Source organism: Rhinolophus sinicus, linkage group LG05 (genome assembly GCF_036562045.2).
Source record: "Rhinolophus sinicus isolate RSC01 linkage group LG05, ASM3656204v1, whole genome shotgun sequence".
Classification (NCBI taxonomy): Eukaryota; Metazoa; Chordata; class Mammalia; order Chiroptera; family Rhinolophidae; genus Rhinolophus; species Rhinolophus sinicus.
Genome location: NC_133755.1, coordinates 147468296 through 147488186, shown reverse-complemented (window position 1 = coordinate 147488186; position 19891 = coordinate 147468296). Strand labels below are relative to the sequence as shown.

At 34.1% G+C, this 19891-nt stretch overlaps 1 protein-coding gene across 2 annotated transcripts in view; it reads left to right on the top strand.

Moving 5' to 3' along the window:
- Positions 1-19891, top strand: part of TBC1D32 (TBC1 domain family member 32) — a 400452-nt gene that overhangs the window by 139855 nt on the left and 240706 nt on the right. For both annotated transcript variants that reach the window (XM_074333506.1, XM_019740993.2), the window contains exons 28-32: positions 24-149; positions 5426-5509; positions 13435-13504; positions 15350-15465; positions 16254-16408. In XM_074333506.1, coding sequence (XP_074189607.1) covers positions 24-149; positions 5426-5509; positions 13435-13504; positions 15350-15465; positions 16254-16408 — 551 coding nt within the window. The remainder of the gene's footprint in view (positions 1-23; positions 150-5425; positions 5510-13434; positions 13505-15349; positions 15466-16253; positions 16409-19891) is intronic.

The window sequence follows — 19891 nt, the reverse complement described above, 5'->3', positions numbered from 1 at the left end:
ATATATGCTGTCTCTCTTATTAGACAATGATCTTGGGAAACTTTTATTACACTTCAAGATGTCTGATAAACAAACTGAGTGGATAGAAAACTGCCGAAGACAATTTTGCAAAATGATGAAGGCCAAACCTGCTGTAATCAGTGGAGATGGTGAGTGCATTGGTAATTTTTTGTGATTTTTTTTTTTGTATGAAAATTATATTAATAGAAGCTGTATTTCCTGAAGATTAGTACCAGCATGTCTAGGATACATAATACTAATTCCAGAATTTCATTGACTTCTGAGAATCTCTGATGCTAGAGAACAAAAATTAAAATCTGAGAAACTACAAAGCTTTTCAAAAAACTAAGAGCTCTTGGTAAGCAAAACTGAAACACTACTTTACTTTTCCCTAGTGAACAGTTTACTTGGTTTCACCAGCTTTCACCTGAATATACCATACTGCTATATTTTTGGAAATTTTATTGAATTTTTTATTGACAGATTTTGGAATTCTGCCACATCCAGCCAAATAAATTTAATGATTCCTAAGGAAATTTTGTTTTCAGGCATGGCTATATTTTCTTTCTTTCTTTTTTCTTTTTTAATTAAAATTTATTGGGGTGACGATGGTCAACAAAACTATATAGGTTTCAGGTGTACAATTCTATAATACATCATCTAGAGGTCTCACAATTAAGTTTGCAAAAATGTTACTAACCTTTTTTGGTATCACAGGGATTATTCATTATGAATTTGTACCAACTGGACAGTTAACCAAGGTTACTGTTTGGAAGTGCTGAAAAGGCTGTGTGAAAAGTTAGACGACCTGGAAGGTTTCACCAACAATTCATAGCTCTTGCATCACGACGATGTAATCCAGCTCACACGGCACTGTCTGTGAGGGAGTTTTTAGCCAGTAAACAAATCACTGTATTGGAACACCTTCCCTACTCACCTAATCTGGCCGCCAGTGACTTCTTTCTTTACCCAAAGATAAAGGAAATACTAAAAGGAAAACATTTTGATGATGTTCAGAACATCAAGGGTAATATGACAACAGCTCTGATGGCCATTCCAGAAAAAGAGTTCCAAAATTGCTTTGAAGGGTAGACTAGGTGCTGGCATTGGTGTATAGCTTCCAAAGGGGAGAACTTCGAAGGTGACCATAGTGATATTCAGCAGTGAGGTATGTAGCACTTATTCTAGGATGAGTTCACGAACTTAATTGTCATACCTTCATGTATTGCATTATGTGTTTACCACCCATAGTCAGTTCTCCTTCCATCCCATATATTTGACCCCCTTTACACTAGCAAACAGGTTATTTTGTATTAAGATATTTGAATGTACATTTATTTCCTAAAATCATCCTTTTATTCATATTATTTTGAGTAAAAAAGAAGGTATAACACAAAAGTTTTAATGTAAATATAAGTTAGATTCTTCAAAGCTATAATTTAAAAGTAATCATCTATTTTATCAGTGATGCTTTATGCTTTTCATATTTGTATCGTTGGTTGTAAAATTAAAAGTAGGAAATAAAAATAAGGTTATATTTTGTTAGTTGAAGAAATTGTATTTTAGAGAATAATGATATATCTATGGACAAGAAATCAAACATTTTCAAATTGTGATATAAAATGAGCAGTTAAACTATATTTTACCCTTAAATATTTATAAAGTATCTATAATAAATATATATTCATCATTGGTTGCATAATAGAGAATATTTAAAATAGACTAGTAGTGAATTTTTTACATACTAAAAACAAAAGGTAGAGAACAAATTGAGAAAGCAGAAGCTTGGTACAATGTTTAGTTTAAACACAATTATTATACATGTAGTTCCTTGTCCTCTCAATAGGGATAGTGATGAGACAAAAGAGAAAAGTCACCTGTTCTACCATTATTCATGACTATGAAACAGGATAAAGAAGTAGAACTTTACCATTAAAACTGTTCCATTTGGAATTTTGGGGCAGCTCCCACAAGTGTTGACCTCCATGATTCATTATCCTGGTACAGTGTTCACCGTTAGATTGCAAGCGACTCTCAATAATATATCTACACCTCTCTGCACAGAATGGTCTAGTAGCTTGCATCAAACTCTGTTACTCTTTACAGAAAATGTATAAGATAATCTACATTTTATGAATAAAGAAACTAAGGTCTAGTTCATGTGATGAAACTTACATTCATCCTCAAATTTAATTATCATGAAAAATAATTGTCATGAAAAAAGTACAAGGTGACTTCTACTTTTGAAAGATGGAATAGATGTTCTTTCCCTTACCATACCTCCTACTATGTACAGCGGAAATCTCTGGATATCACATATAAAACATAGAATGTCTCTGGAAGATAGAAGGTACAGACTGGCTAGGGATTTTAGGAGCCAAGGCACAACTCAGAGGTGAATTCCTGTGTTTTCTTTTTGCCTCAGATATTCTAGACTGAAAGACTAAGAATGCCAACAGATGAAGAAACAGAGGGAGGAGAGGGAGGTAAAAGCTTGCTCTCTCTAGTGAAAAGACCAGGAAAAGTTTAGTTTACTAAGACAGAAAACTTGTAGAAAATGACTGCTTTAATCCAGCTAAACGCCACAGAAAATCCTGCCAGCAGGACCTAGGGTGAAGCCTGGACATCCACCCTTACTTGGCAGTAATTGGCACCTCTGCCTCCTCCTGCTGGGATGGTATCAGAGAACACCTAGTTAAAGAGTTAGAACTTACACCCTCATTACCACCCACTGAAAATTAGGCTGCAACCTCTCCTTCCCCTTCGCACATGTATTTGTTCCACACATAAAACAAATTAAAAAATAGAATGTGTCATCTAAGAAATAAAGAAAACCCTCAAAAGAAATTTTAGAACTGAAAAATACCATAACCAGAATAAAAAGCTCAATGTATGGGTTCAGCAGCAAATGGAAGGGACAGAAGGCAGAATCAGAGAACTTGAAGATATCAGCAGAGAGAAAACAGACTCAAAAGTTAATAGAGCCCCAGAGATCTGTGTAATCATAACAAAAGAGCTAACATTTGTGTCGTTGGAGTCCTGGAAAGGGGTTGGATTATAAATTTGAAGAAATGATGGCTGAAAACTTTCCACATTTGGCAATAGACCTAAACCTGTGGGTTGAAGAATCCCAAAGAGGGTAAACCCAAAGATATCCATACCAAGACACAATATAATCAAACTTCTGAGAAGTAATGACAAAGAAAGAAATCTTGAAAGCAGGGAAGGAAGAACACCTTACCTACAGGGGATGAACGATACAAATAATAGTGGACTTCTCACTAAAAAAGATGGAGCACAGAGGAAGTGACATGACATTACTCAAGTACTGAAAGCAAACAACTGTCAACCTGAATTCTGTATGTATTGAACTTAGTCTTCAGGATTATTGAGGAAATCAAGACATTCTCAGATGAAGAATTTGTCATCAGCAGATCTACCCTAAAATGAAGGATTAAAGAAGTTGTGTACCTCTGTACTATCTCTGAAACTTCCTGTGAATCTGTAATTATCCAAAATAAGATTAAAAAAAAATTATAGAGGAAAGAATGAACATAATCTACTTCAGAGCATTGATAAAAATTGACTGTGCTTATTGCATTTTATATGAAAAGTAGATATGGTTGGATGCTGTAAGATTGTAAAGTGTTTGAAACCCATCAGTAGAGTTCTAACTTCATGGGGGTAGAGAGAGGAGAGAACCATGAGTTCTTGAATAAGCAAGTTTTCAAGGAATAGACAGCTGGTGGTTCCAGGAAGGATGAATTAATTGGGAAAAAATTAAAGTCTTAGTGTAATTTTCTTGTGATATGATGACAGACTAGCAGTGATAAAAGATTAAAAAAAAATTGAAAAGAGTGAATGCAGGACAAGTTTTGCATGTTTACAGACATTGAGCAGTCATTGTTTTGGAAACTGCTATTGTGATGGCAATGCCAAGGGAGAAAGCAGTGTCAATACCCAAGTATCCCTGACCAATCTGCCTTTAGTTTTTCCTCAGCAGAAACCCCTGTCCCCTTTTCAGTATATAAATATTACAAATTTTGGTTTTATAGTCTATATCATAGTCCCACCCTGGGGAATAAATATAATTAAAAGGAAAAGATTTGTAATTTCAAACCATTTATAGGAATTCTAGGTCTGTCATTTAAGATTTATGAGGTCTGACAATTAAGTTTGCAAACTCATCCTAAAAAAAGTGCCACACACCTCATTGCTGAATATCACTATGGTCACCTTCGAAGTACTCCCCTTAGGAAGCTATGCACCGATGCCAGTGCCTCATCCACTCTTCAAAGCTATTTTGTAACTCTTTTTCTGGAATGGCCATCAGAGCTATTGTCATATTAACCTTGATGTCCTGAATTCATCAAAATATCTTCCTTTCAATATTTCCTTTATCTTCTGGTAAAGAAAGAAGCCATTGGGGGCCAGATCAGGTGAGTAGGGAGGGTGTTCCAATACAGTTATTTGTTTACTGGCTAAAAACTCCCTCACAGACAATGCTGTGTGTGCTGGTGCATTGTTGTGATGCAAGAGCCATGAATTGTTGGCGAAAAGTTCAGGTTGTCTAATGTTTCACACAGCCTTTTCAGCACTTCCAAATAGTAAACTTGATTAACTATTTGTGCAGTTGGTACAAATTCATAATGATGAATAATCCCTCTGATATCAAAAAAGATTAGCAACATTGTTGCAACAAGTTGGGAAACATAAGTGTCAGACCTCATACTTAAGATAAAACAATATTCTATAGTTTATTTTCTGGATAACAATATCCTAGAATTAATTTGTTTTTGAAGTTAAGAAGTCTTTTGTGACATGAATTAATTTCCTTGAGTTGTATATAATGGAATTTTTGGTGCACTGAAGACCTTTATTGCCCTAAAAATCCTGTGCTCTGTCTACCTTCTCATCCCTTCTTTCCCCCCATCCCCTGGCAAACTTACTTTTGATCCAGTGCCTTGAACAGATACCATTAAAGCAAAATTTTTAAAATGCATAATATGTACTGGTTTTGAAAAGGACATGAGCTCTGCGTTGATCCTGGTCTTGGAGTTCACGCTTTTTTTTTTCTGTATGTGTGAATAATTATGATAAGATATTATAGTCTAATTAATGATGATATTCTTTCTGTTTGAAATCATTTTGAAAATTCTGAAGTAATCCTTAGAGGATCTAAACATAACAAATTATTCTTTTCTAGGTTTACATTCGTAGGTTCTCAGTTAAGCAGTTAAAATTTAATTTAAATCAGAAACATTGTTAGGAATATTAAAATGGTATGTATTTTGAATTGGACTCACTTATAAGCGTAACTGGAGAAGTTCAGATGACTTTTATCTACTGTTCGGTGGTTTAGAGATGTGTTATAACGTATTACTCTTGACCTTTAATATTCTAATTATTCTCTTGTTTATTGCAGCTTTAGCAGAGTTACTTGAAAAATTTGTGCTTCATCTCTCTGGAAGCCCATCGGAATGCTACTTCCCCTCAGTGGAATATACAGGTACCTTTTTAACATTTTGAATTTTGAAAAGTATTTAATGTACAAGTAATATTTGTTAGAGATGTGTAATTAGATTACAAATGTGCCCAAGGTTTCTCATCCTCAAAATCTCTCACTTGGTGCCATATACATTCCAGATATCTTTCAGTTTCTTCTGTGCAAATGTCTGGGTTTCCTTGTAACTTCTAACTTGTTTTTGATCTCCCTTTTTTTTTTAACCCATTAAAAGTTGTTTTTCCTTAACGCAATGTATTCCAATGTCTTCCACTTTTCCGATTTTACCCACTATCCCCTAGTGATCTCATCTGCTCGTAGTATTTCACATACCTCAGATATTGATGATTTCTAAATTTACATCTTTTACTCATAGATCTACTATAAGCTTTATTTTCGTATTTCCATCTGCTTAGTAGGTAAACCTCACCTACTGTGTTACAGAAACTCTCAAACTCTAAATGTTCAACAGGGCCCTCACTTCATCAGACCTTATGTGATACACAATCCTCCTCCTACTGTGTGTATTTTGGTGGGGAATACAGTCATCTATTGTCCATCTAAGCCATAAACCACAGAAGGATCAACACTCTTAAGTCCACATGTCCCTCCCAATCCCCAAACCGTGTTAATTCTGTGTTCTTAATGTAGCTCAAATGTATGTACTTATATTGGTTTCCACTCTTCGTTAGTTCAGGCCACCATTACTTCTTGCCTAGGGAATTACGGCAGCCTCTTCACCTGGGGTCTCTTACTAGAGTCTGATTTCTTTTCACAGGTATTCTTTATGCTGCTTTCAGAGTGACCTTCAAAGCGCAAATCTGACCCACTCATTTCTCTACCCCTTAGAAGCTCACCATTGACCACTGCATAAAATCTAAGTTTCTTATGGTGATAACCAAGGCCTTATATTAGTCTTCCCTTTCGTCCTCTCTAGCATCGTCCCTTTCTAGGCCTCATTTAATTTTCAGGAACACAGAACTATTATCACTGCCAATTTACCCTTCTGTCCCTCACCCCACACACATTCATTACCTTAACAAATAGATACTGTCCTCTTTTATGTAATAGAACTTCTCTAAGTATTCAGACACAGCATTAAACAAAGGAGAGGGAAAAATCATGCCTTCATAGGGTATACCTTCTAGTGGGAAGAGAGGCAAAATATAAGTAAAAGATGCAGTATGTCAAATGGTATTAAGTAAATGAGAAATATACAACAGGGAAAGGAGCAAGGGAGTGCTTAGTTTGGGGTGAGGATTACAATATTAAATAGAGTTTAGACCAGCAGAAGCGGGAGCAAGATATATGGATATTTTCAGGGGGAGGGACTTTCAGCAAGTGACAAGGAAGGAGACTAATATGGCTCAAAAGAAGTTAGGGGGAGGGGGAATTGTTGGTGTGGAAGTCAGGAGAGGATTTTGAAAGTTATTGCAGGGTCTTGAACTTTTGAGTAACGTGCTCTGATTTATATTTTTAAAATATTACTATGGGTGCTGTACTGAGAAAAGACTTCAGGAGAACAAAGGATTAAAGCTGGGAGACAAGTTAGGAAAAGATCCAGATGAAACTGGTAATGGCTTGGATGAGGATGTAAGTGGAGATGATGAGAAGTACTTGGATTCTGGGTACATTTTGAAGACAGGACCAACAGAATTAGGTAACAGATTGAATATGGGTATGAGAAAGGGGGGGAATCAAAGAAGACGAAGGTATTGATTTGAGCCACTGGAAGGATGGGATTGTCATACATTGTGATGGAGAAGAATGAGAGAGGAACAGGTTTGCAGAAGGAGATTTAGGAGCTTGTTTTTATGTTACTTTTTGAATACTTGCTACACGTTTAGCTAAACATGCTTTGTACATGCTGGATATTTGAATGTGGAATTTAGCCAAAATACAAATTATTAAATCATCAGCTTAGTGTGTAAAAACCAATTTGCGTTTCTTTGGCATATCATTCTCATATTCTGACTTAATATCTACTTCTTCACGTTGATGTAAACTGCAGTAGGGGTAATTTCTATGTTTTGCCTATTGTTTGTATCCTCTGCACTTAGAATAAGTGTCAATATATGTTGGACAAATAAAAGAATGGATAAAAGAATGAAGGAGGGAGGCTTTATATATATACTGTGTCAATCAGTTTATCTTAATTTTAATATGCAATAGTGTAAATCATTTAAGATTTCTGAGCAGAAGCTTTACTTGATTCATATGTACCTCAGGGAGATTATTTTTGTAACTATATAAAGGATGAAGTACAGTGCAGAACTGAAATTTGGCAAATGTGAATATCCAGTACTTGGGAGTTGGTGAACAGAGAGATGGTGGAAAAAGCAGAGAGCTAGATATAGACTCATGATAATAGATCATCAAGGGATATTGCATTTTTTTCCTCCTCAGTTTGACATGACTTCTGTGCTACAGAAACCATCATTCATATATGTTACTCATCCAAGTTAGACACTATATGTCATAGCCCCATAAAAATTGTATGTTTCCCATCTGGCCCAGCCTGTCTTTCTATCCCAAGCACATTCTGTGCTTTCATGTCACTGAACCTTTGCTCTTACTGTTCTTTCTGGACAAACTTTTTCTTCCCCAGGACATATGATTTGTCTGGACATATGATAATGTCTAACTCAACTGTAAGGTTGCAGCTAGTATGTCACCTTCTTTCATCCTCTTAAGCAGAAATCCCTCTTCTGTACTCCTATTGCATTCACTTTCCCATTTTAATATTCATTATATTGTATGTGATTAATTTAAATTATTCTGCTAGGTCTCACACTCCTTTGTATCTTTAATGTAGCATTTGATATGTTTTTAATTGGATTAAATATGCATATTGTTAAATAAACATGTATGTTAACCCCAATACATTTGTATAATGATTCTAAATATATTGATATTTACAGAGTACACATATGAACATATACTTAATTATTTACAGATAGTGACATATAATGTAGATTTGGGAAAGGGATAAAAGAGAACATAAGAAAATGAAACAAAGAAATGAGAGGAAAATACAAGGTAGCATGAATCAGAAGTTAGGTAGGTGAAGGGAATTGACATCTGTTGAGCACTTCTTGTGAGTTGAACAGTGTGCTGAGGTACTTGATGTGCATTGTACAAGTAAATACCATAACTACTCTCTGAAGGAGGCATAATCATTACATTGAAAATCCGGAAATTGAGGTAAAGAGGAAAGAAAACAAATTGTGAAGATAATTTTGAAGAAAAGCGTTTGTGAAGAAAATTATGACTTTGTGAATGAACCTGAAAATGTATGTGGAAAATATACAGGTATTAACGATCAACTCTATGAAAAAGAGAGGAAATCAGTAAGAGAAGTGATAATCATGGAGATTTGCATGGTGAGAGTGGGTGTCTCGTCAGTCTTTAGCATAATTATCTCCAATTTCTACAGCTCTCCTTGGCACATTTTTCTGTTGGATTGTATATTCTGCAGATAATGTAAAATTAACATTATGTTGCATGCTTTATCTAAATACTCAGCAACCTGATTGCTCAGTGTGCACATATTTACTGCCCTCTGTTATACTTCTGAATTATGCTGAGGGGGAGCTCACATATTGTGTTTTTTTTAATGTGGTATCTAGGCGGATAAACACTGCACGTGAATTTAAATTCTTTAAAGCCTCTAGTTGAACAATTATCCCCTGGAATTTTAGAGTATAACCCAAAACAAGGTATCTACTTGTTGACTGTTTAATATTTCTTATTATATGTTACACTTGTTGGTAGTATTGTTTTCTTCCCAGGGCTTTAGATACCATCATCCTTTATCATTTACTTTTTTGGCTGGTGGAACAATGGTTTGCTATTTCCAACTTTCACTTTATTTACTTTAAATAAATTTCTTAAAAAAGTGTCTTGAAATAAAAGATTTTCAAAGCAAATGCTGGATAGATATATTCAATGTTTTTTCATGTTTCCTGAAATGAGAAATTGATTGTCTTTTTAAAAATGACAGCTTGCTAAACCCTAAGGTATCTGAAATTAGAATAACATCATCATCCATCTGTTAGCTCCCTCAGGATTTCCATCCATTATAAAATTTGCAAATCTGGAAAAATCAAATTAGTTTGGATGTTTATCCTCTTAAAGAAAGAGGAAAGAACAAATTGAGAAAGTTCTGCATATTTGTAGTTTATAAATCATACAGGTATCTTTCTAAATTTTAACAGACTAACATTTTGTTGGCTCAATTCCCTGAAACAAGTTGGGTATTTCTACTACTTTAGGGCTTCTTTGAAACGATAAATTAAGTCCTCCTTTTAAAGTAGTAAATATTTAAATTTTATCCCTTTTCTCTTTATGTTGTTAATCAAAAGATTGGAAAAAATATCAAAAGTGATTGTGTTGTTTCACCTTTTGACTATTAAAATATTTTTAAACTTAATACATACAGTTAAACACCTTTTCTACTTTCTCTGGGTATTCAGCAAATATGGTCTTTTCTGTCTGACATTCATGGAGTATGTTTGTGAATATGCTCTACAATTGCAAGTAGGTATATTATATGAATGACCCTCTCCTTAAGGACAGGAAATAGGCATGCACCTAAGATGATGAAGGAAGTAAATTGTAGCATATAGTAAAATAGAAAATAAAGAAATGAGGGGAAACTGACATTTTTCAGCTGGCTACTTTGTTTCAGGTAATATGCTATAGTCTTTAAATATGCTTTTTGAATTGGGTTATCATCCAGAGGGGTTTTGTTGTGAGTGCCCAGAGGTGTTTAGTGGAAAGAGTGATTATTGTTGATGAGTGCCATAATGGAAGATTAGAGGAGAAAGCAGGAACTGCACAGCTTCCTGTGCATTGCCATTGTCTCCTGGGCTATTACAGAGGAAAGAAATGGGAGAGGGGAAAACCCCTGTAGGCAAGCATAATTGCATAATTAAAGACATGGAAAGAGAAATACTTTTTCCCCAAAGAACTCTGACTGCCATTTAAGAGACTGAGACTTTTTTTTTTTTTCATTGGGGAAGGGGAACAGGACTTTATTGGGGAACAGTGTGTACTTCCAGGCCTTTTTTTCCAAGTCAAGTTGTTGTCCTTTCAGTCTTAGTTGTGGAGGGCGCAGCTCAGCTCCAGGTCCAGTTGCCGTTGCTAGTTGCAGGGGGCGCAGCCCACCATCCCTTGCAGGAGTCGAACCTGCAACCTTGTGGTTGAGAGGATGCGCTCCAACCAACTGAGCCATTCAGGAGCTCAGCAGCAGCTCAGCTCAAGGTGCTGTGTTCAATTTTAGTTGCAGGGGGCGCTGCCCACCATCCCTTGCAGGACTCGAGGAACTGAACGGCAACCTTGTAGTTGAGAGCCCACTGGCCCATGTGGGAATCGAACTGGCAGCTTTCGGAGTTAGGAGCATGGAGCTCTAACCGCCTGAGCCAGCGGGCTGGCCCCAAGAGACTGAGACTCTTACAGTAGCTTGGACACAAGAAATTGAATTTTGTGTTGGTAAAAACTGAATAAAATGGATAGATACAACCACATGTTAAAAAGGAAGCAACAGAAACTGCAGATTGACTTTGGGGAAGGAAGGAGGTAGGAGAAAGTGTACTGGTTATTTGATTTCTTTGGCTGATTGAGAGTTTTCTGACTTTGCAGCAGATACACAAAGGCTTCAGGAGAGTCAGTGAACAGCCAAGCAGTAACTGTTTCTCAGTATGGATTTGTCCTCCGTGGGAGAAACTCTTTACTCTTCTGAAAATTTATTTTTTTCCACCTCGTTATTCTAAGTGGCAGGCAGAATGGATTTAATTTCTTCTACCGGTGCTCTATGTGCTGGCTTTGCAAACAAAATAGAACAGAATGCATCAGCAGAATGAGTGATTTCAGTCAATATTAAGTAAATTGTTCAACTCATTTTGTTTTAAGAGTATTATATTTATAATTAAAATGATTGGTTATTTCAAATAGTTGGTTTAATATTCAGGATAAGATTGAATTAGGCATTGTTAAGTAAGTAGGGGAATAGGATCCTACAGGTGTCATTGATTGAATTTTTTTCAACAACTTATTTTTTTAATGCTTCTCATAGTGACTCCAGGGAATCGTGTCATATCATCCATCTGTTACTTGATTTCAATATAAAAAAAGTAGTTCTAAGTCCATATCTGTTTCCATCTGTACCTTGCTTCGCGTTTGATATGTAAAGCACAATTTCTCTCTCTCTCTCTCTCTCTCTCTCTCTCTCTCTCTCTCTCTCTCTCTCTCTATCTCTATCTCTCTCTCTCTCTCTCTCTCTATCTCTATCTCTATCTCTATCTCTATCTCTATCTCTATCTCTATCTCTATCTATCTCTCTATCTCTATCTCTATCTCTCTCTTGTTCTTTAAGGAAATTACCACTCTAGGCAGGTGACCAAGCAGTCTGGTTTGCCTGGGACTGTGAGAGATTTCTGAGGCCTGAAACTTTCTGTGCTAAAACTATGAAAGTCATCCTAGGCAAACTAGAAATAGGTTACCTTAGCTCTAAGAGCTCTAAAAGATGAATTATTGCTGGTCCAAAGAATAGATGTTTGATAACAGTGATATTTAATTTGTTCTTGTCTTTCTCAAGTCTACCCATATTTTTTTAATTTATTTTTTAAATTTATTGGGGTGACAATTGTTACTAAAATTACATAGATATCAGGTGTACAATTCTGTATTACATCATCTATAAACCCCATTGTGTGTTCACCACCCAGAGTCAGTTCTCCTTCCATCGCCATATATTTGATCCCCCTTACCCTCATGTCCCACCCCCCAACCCCCAGTCTACCCATATTTTAAGGTTCAGTTTAAATGCCACATCTTCCTAATCTTTCCCACTGCTGAATTCACATAACATTTTATCTGTACGATTCCTATTCCTCTTAGCACATTAAAACATCAGAGCTATATATATACACATTTTATCTCTGACACTACATGGGAAGTTCTTTTAGGACATGATGTATGATTTATCTTTTATCCCTCATAGCTCCTGGCATAGTACACCACACTTAATCAGAAAGGTTTATTAAAAGGAATGACTGAGTCCATGAATTTAGTAGGTTATGTTGATAGTATGGGATGCACCAGTGTGTAATGGGAGGCAAAGAGAACTTGTGGTATGGGATTCAGAAAACCCAGCTTTTGGTCCTCTCAATCACTAAATAACGGTGATTTTGGCCAACTCCTTTAATATTGTGTGTGCTGTGCATGCTATCATTTCTTCAGCCCCAAATTGAAAGTTTCAGCTAGACTTCAGTGCTACCTAGCGATACTTTTGAATCTTATCGTTTGCTTGGTCATCCAGTGTTCTCAAGGACTAATCAGACTTTCAAGCTCTTCTATAGTCCTCTGTACCTTACAATCTCTTCTTCTCTTTCGGTAGATGATCACAATTCCTATCTCACTGAGAAAATCCACCTGCAGGAAGAAACTTGTTCACTCTCCCCCCCCCCATACACTGTTGTACATTATAAGTAGAATACTGATTATTCCTTCTTGACACACATGTTTAAATCTTTAAGAAGTACACAGCAGTAGTTATAATATATGTCATTCAAAATCTTGTATATGCATTGATTAACAAAAGTACAATATTCCTGACAGTTTTGGGGTGCACAGCCTTTGTGTTCTGAGAGCCAAGCAAAACTCTATTGCTTTAAAACTATGATTAATTGTTTTGTGTTTAATATGCTTTTAAAAGCTTTTTATAGGAGAAAAGTTATTTGTAAAAAGTTTCCTATTATATAATTCCTTTGACAATATAACTGAAAGCTCTTAAAAGAACAAATTCACCAGTGTCTTCAAAAATTCACATTCAAATATGTAAAAATATTGCTTTCATCAATTTTCAGTTAAAATGTGATTATTATGCAGACTTTTATACATTTTTAAATCCCGTTTTCTATTGTTTTTAGCTGCTGATGCAAATGTGAAGAATGAAAATCTTTCATCTGTGCAGCAACTTGGCATTAAAATGACTGTCAGGTATACCTGATATGTGCTTAATAGTATTTAACAACCAACTAATTTGTATATTTCAAATGTAGAGTTTGTCATTCAGAAAAGAATAATTTTATTTTGAGGACATTGGCACATGATTAAATTACCTCTGCAGGTAAATCAGTATGGTTCATTATTATTTCAGAGTATAATTTCAGTGTATTTAAACTACTATGACTAACAGGTTTTCTTCCCCCCAAAAAAATAGCATTGAAAAAATCAGCACATTGGTAGCACAATCATGCCATTTTCTAAAATACAATTAAATTATCAAACTGCGGTGATGTGCACAAAAGTACCATAAGAATAGATGTAGAAGTTTAAATGAATAAACCAGTTACTGTAGTTTGAATTTTTAGTGCTCAAATTGCAATTTTCAAAAGGAATGGACAAGCTAAACAGCAGACTGGGAGTTAAGGATTGTGTCCTCAACACCCCGCCCACCACCACCACCACCACCACCATTCTTGCTCTTTAAATGGGGTCCTTGATAATCCCTTTCTAAAGAATCAGAATCAAGTTTTAAAAAGATAACATGAGATGTTAAAAAGACTGAGTATTTTTATAAATTCATAGCATTATAATAAAAACTATGGTCCTAATTCTTGCTTGTCCACCTTTATCACATAGGGCATATAATGCAGTGATTGTGTTTTGTGACTGTGTACATGCTTTTTATTTTAAATGTCCTATTTCTAGTCTGAAATGGTATCCATAGATAATATAAGCAGGCTAGTCACAGGTTGTTTTTTTTTAATTCAATATAATGTTTTAGTAAGAAATAAATGGAAAATGATTTATAATGAACTGTTTGTGACTGACTCTGGGTGGTGAATACACAATGTGATATACAGCTGATGTATTACATAATTGCACACTTGAAACCTATGTAATTTTACTAACCATTGTCATCCCAATAAACTTTAATTAAAAAAATAAAAATAAATGTTTGTGGACAACTAGCATGTAAGACATAGCTGGCCTTCATATAAAGTCATCGTGACTTTGGCAGCTACAAATAGAGACTCATTTTATTTTGGTGCTTCAAATACTATAAGAGAGTTGCCACTGGCAATGTAACTTTCCACAGTGGTGAACAAGTCTCAGTAAGGCTTCAAACAAAACAAAGTACTATATTTCCCTGATTTACACATAATTGCATTCAGTGTGTATAAAAAATATAGGAAGAACATTTTATGATTTTATATAAAACAGAATTAGTCTCAGATCATTATGAGTAGCTTTTTCATCCACGCAAATAACAGGTGGGGCATTTGAAGTTATTATTGTATGAGACTGTCCCGTATCTAACCTCCTTGCCCTCACTCACCATATACCAGTAGTGCCCCCAGTTACTATGAGAGTAAAAAAGCCCCCATAACTTTCCCTGTTGGCCTCAGGGGAAGTACCATCCCCTTTTAGAATCTTTGAACTAGATGAACTCTAAAATTGCTTCTAGATGTAACAGTCTGTCAATCTAACCTGCAACCATCCCTTATTTTAGATTAAGTTCAGGAGAAAAATGTTTATATTCTACTTGTGGATCTACGGTATCTACAATGTCTTCTCTCATTACTGTTTTATTTTCCTTTAAAATTACCAGGGTTTACCAGATGAATACCGCTAGAAATATCATAATTATCAATAATTATATTGAGTTTTAATTTTTCCTAAGTGCTCTATGTAGCGTAGTTTGACGAAAGGAGAAATTTGAAAACTTAGAACCTTGGGATTTTAAGAGGACTATACTTTGATGGATTTCATAAAATCAATTTACAATACAGGGCCTGATGTTTTCCATTTTGTATGTTTTGTGTGTTTTTAATGTAGGTATGGCAAGTTCCTCAACCTGTTAAAAGATGGTGCAGAAAACGATCTTAGCTGGGTTTTAAAGCACTGTGAGAGATTCCTGAAACAGCAGCAATCTCCCGTAAAATCTTCTCTTCATATCCTTTTTGACATTCCTCATATGTTTTTCATAATTCTTTGATGGGGGTACCTTAACACTTTTGTAGTAAAATGATACTTTAACTTAAATGATATTAGTGATTTATTTGTTATGATATGTCTTTATAGTATTTATTCTGTATTTTAAATAAGCAGTTTATTGAGTAGTAGTTATTAAATTCGATCTTATTGAATAGTAAACTGAATAACGTTATTAAAATATTTGAATATATTTTCAGACATATAAGGAAGTTTTGAAAATAGATTTAGTTAATCTAGAAAAAGAATATTCTGATGCAGTAATATTCTAGAATAAAAATAAAATGTCTATTATTTTATTTGAATTGGTATCAGAACTAGGATTTGACTTAAAAAATGTGTACAAACTGCATTATTGAGTCTAAAAATGTATGGATTTTTAAAAATACTTCTATGTTAGTAATTTAGCAGATAATCTGAACTAGACAAAGGATGGTACTATCATGTTAATGATTTGAACAAGTATGTTTCTATAAAGCAGATAATTTTTCCTCTAGTTGTTAGTGCCATTGGCCTCCAATAGACAGTTAAGCAAATATTACATTAAAACAGTTACTGTGTAACTTTTTTATTACTAATATTTAGTTCTATATCAATAGCTTGTAAATTGGTTAAAGACAAAATGAGGACTAAGTATAATTACTACATTTTTCCTCATGCAGAGCCCGGAAATGAATATTTATGGAGTTGCCAATATTTCATTTTATAAGATAAAATATTGTAAAATTTCCTTAACTGTGCTTTTCAATCTGCCTGCAGGGGAGTTATGCTGGCTATGACTGGTTTGTATCTTCTTTGTTCATGATAATGTTGGGGAACAAAGAGAAAACATTCCGATTTCTTCAGCAGTTCTCCAGGCTTCTGACCTCTGCTTTCCTTTGGTTGCCAAGACTACATATTTCTGTAAGACTCTTTAGTCTTTTTTTAAAGGAGTGTTTTACATTTTAAGGCAAATCCTCTTTAAATTCATTGGGATCTTATTATTTTATTTGTAGAGGACTCTGTATTAATTTATATCCATTTTCTACCTGAATGCTTTTGACTGATTTTCTTTGAAGATATAGATTAGACATTTTCTCAAATACTTGGAGTCTTACCTAATGGTAACTGAATGAAAGATTAATGATAGTAGATATATTATTAAATTTTAAACTTGTTATTTAGTAAATTACAAAATTCTACGTGTGAAAAGAGAACTACTGAATGCATATTTTTTTTTTGCTTTGTTAGAAAGAATTTCTTGGTTAAATTACAGTATAAGAAAATAATTAAGTCAAAATTGTAACCATATTCTATAGAGAAAAAACACATTTTATATGCATTTTGGAAATCTATGATGAGTTTTGATCAAAGGGTTATAGTGTGTTTTTAAAGATTTTACTAGTCCCATGAGATCTCAGATTTTAGTTTAGAGGTAAGTGTATCCCTCAACTAATGTTTCTGTATTTTGTTTTACTTATTTACTTACCCCATTTATAAGATCTCCAACTTGGGGAAACTGTCTACTATATAAACTATGCTATTGCTTCCCAAACCTTTTCCATGACATGTTGCACATGGACAATGGAATCATTGGCACCCAAGCATAAGTTAAGGGGGCCAGAGAGTATCTATATGAAAGTAAATGAAAACATTTAACATATGTTTTTTCGGTTTATATTATTGATAAGGAAAATAAAAGCAAAGCATTAAAGCAGTAAATACTGAAAATTTATGACTTTATGCTTGAAGTAGCTGTGTTCAGTTCCTAAATAAGATTTTCTAGTCAATGAAACTATTTTTCCCTCTGATAACCAAAATTTGCACAATTATTTTCATTGTACATAAAACTTTTAAAATCTTACAGATTTTCCACTCTTTCATTTAGAAATGTAATTTTGAAAATTCTTGATAATGAGTATGGATTTTGAATCCACACATTTTCTTATCAAGTATTCTTAAATGATGCCTACATTCCACTAGTGATAACTATTCTACTTCAGTATTCAGATCATAACACTGTCAAATATCACCAATTAACTGGTTTTAAACATAATTTTTTCAAGGTGTATTTCTGCTTTGAATCCATAAACCTTTTTCATAATACATTATATTTAACCTAACAGTGATGTTGTATTACAGTGGTATTTCTTCTTATAAAACTGAAACCAGGCCTGACCCCAGCAGCTTGGATTTTATTTTGATAGCATTGTTTAATACAGAATGTAGATCTGTGAATTGAATGAAGAGATATGTAACTTAGGATTTTAGAATGAACTCTTGTTACAAAGCCTTGACCCCTTTCAGTTGGTGCATCTGTGACATCAGTGAAGACTTACGCAGTTCGTTCCTTAGTGTCATTTTTTTCTTTTCAAGTAGAAATATACCAAGTTGAGTATTTCATTACAAGTAGTTTGTTTTAGTGCCTCTTTATGAAACAAATAGCATTATGCTAAGATTCCTCTTTAGGGATTCTATCTAGAACTGTTATCAAAATGTACTTACTAATGATTGTGCAGTCACCACTACACAGTATAAGTGTTTTTTATTTAATAATCTTTTGGATTTGCTATTTTTCTATGCCACTTGACTTGTTAGTGCATTCAGTAAGTCTTAATATTTTTTTAAAAATAGGTCTGTTTTCTGTTTTCGTTGATCCATTGGTTTTAAACGTTGCAATAACAGTTTTTATGCAGGTTAATAAAAGAAGCATATCTACAGTGTGGTGAGATACTTTAGCTATTAATAGCACAAACTTGTCCACCTTCTTTAGCTCCGTCTCACATTATTGTAATCAATCTCAAAAACGCTTCAACCTGTCCCCCTAGTCCCATATTCCCAACCTCATTATCCTGTTCTAGTTTTTCCTTTTGTTCCATAACCTACATCAATTCCTAATATATTGCTTAATTTATGTATTTATTCATTGTTAATACACTTAAATGTAAGCTCTCTGAGGGCAGGGTTTTCTGTTTTGTTCACTGATGTGTCCCAAACTATGGCCCATAGTAATTAATAAATATGTTGAATGTGTGAATTAATATTTAAATAGAAATATGTATGGGCTATTAGGCTCATGTTACTTTAGAACTATATTGCAAAGATTAGATCCTCTGCATTCTTAAGAATGTTGTAAACAAATTGAAACAAAAAAGGTTTAAAAATTGGCCTAGGACAGCATGTGGAGAAAAGGGAACCCTTGTGCACTGTTGGTCAGATTATAAATTTGGTACAGGTACAGCCGCTATGGAAAACAGTATGGAGGAGCCTCGAAGAATTAAAAATAGACTACCATATGCTCCAGCAACTTCACTTTCAGGAATACATCTAAAGGAAACAAAAACACTGACTTGAAAAGATAGTTACACCCCTATATTCAAGCAGCATTATTTACAATAATCAAGTCACGGAAACAACCTAAGTGTTCATCAATGGATGAATGGATAAAGAAGTTGTGTGCAGTTGTGTGTGTGTGTGTGTGTGTGTGTGTGTGTGTGTGTGTGTGTATGTGCTGGAATATGTATAGTGGAATATTATTTAGCCATAAAAATGAGGAAATCCTACCACTTACGTCAATGTGGATTGACCTTGAAGGCATTATGCTAAGTGAAATAAGTCAGACAGAGAAAGACAAATACTATATGATCTCACTCATATGTGAAACTAAACAAAAAAACAACAACAAACTCATGAAAAAAGAAAAAAAATTGGCCTAGGATAAGCAGTATAGGAAATAATGAAATATTAATTTGAAGTTCTCAAAATTTTATAAACTATGACTATCATGTGAGATAAAAATAATTTGAAAAATGTATCCATTGAAGCCATTCAGACCAGAAGTATCCTTTAATGTATTGATTTAAATATTTTCCGTTATTTGTTTTCAAGGGGAAAAAAACTTTCTAAATGATAAAACAATCACTTTATGGAATTTCATCAAGAATCAGAGTCATCAGATATTTCTATGTAGCAATGCCTAATCCCAAATAATAATAATTATAATAAAAGTAAGAATCATATGTGCCTACCCTGTTTGTAAAAACATGAAAAAGGAGAACAAATTAAATTGAAGTATTTTAAGAATACTTGATATGAAAATGTGTGAATGGACTCAAAATCCATACTCATTACCAAAAGAATTTTCAACATTACATTTGTAAACGGAAGAGTGGAAAATCTGTAAGATTAAAAAAAAAATAATAATAAGTATTACTTTAAGAATTGTTTGAATTCTGGTCATCTGAAGAAAAATTATTAATATACACATAAAAGTCCATTGATGGTAAAAGTAATACTCAAATGAACTAGCAGAGTTCAACAGGAAGGCTATGGGATGTTTATTTCATATGTATATACATATATATATATATATATATATATATATTTGTGTATACATATATATATATT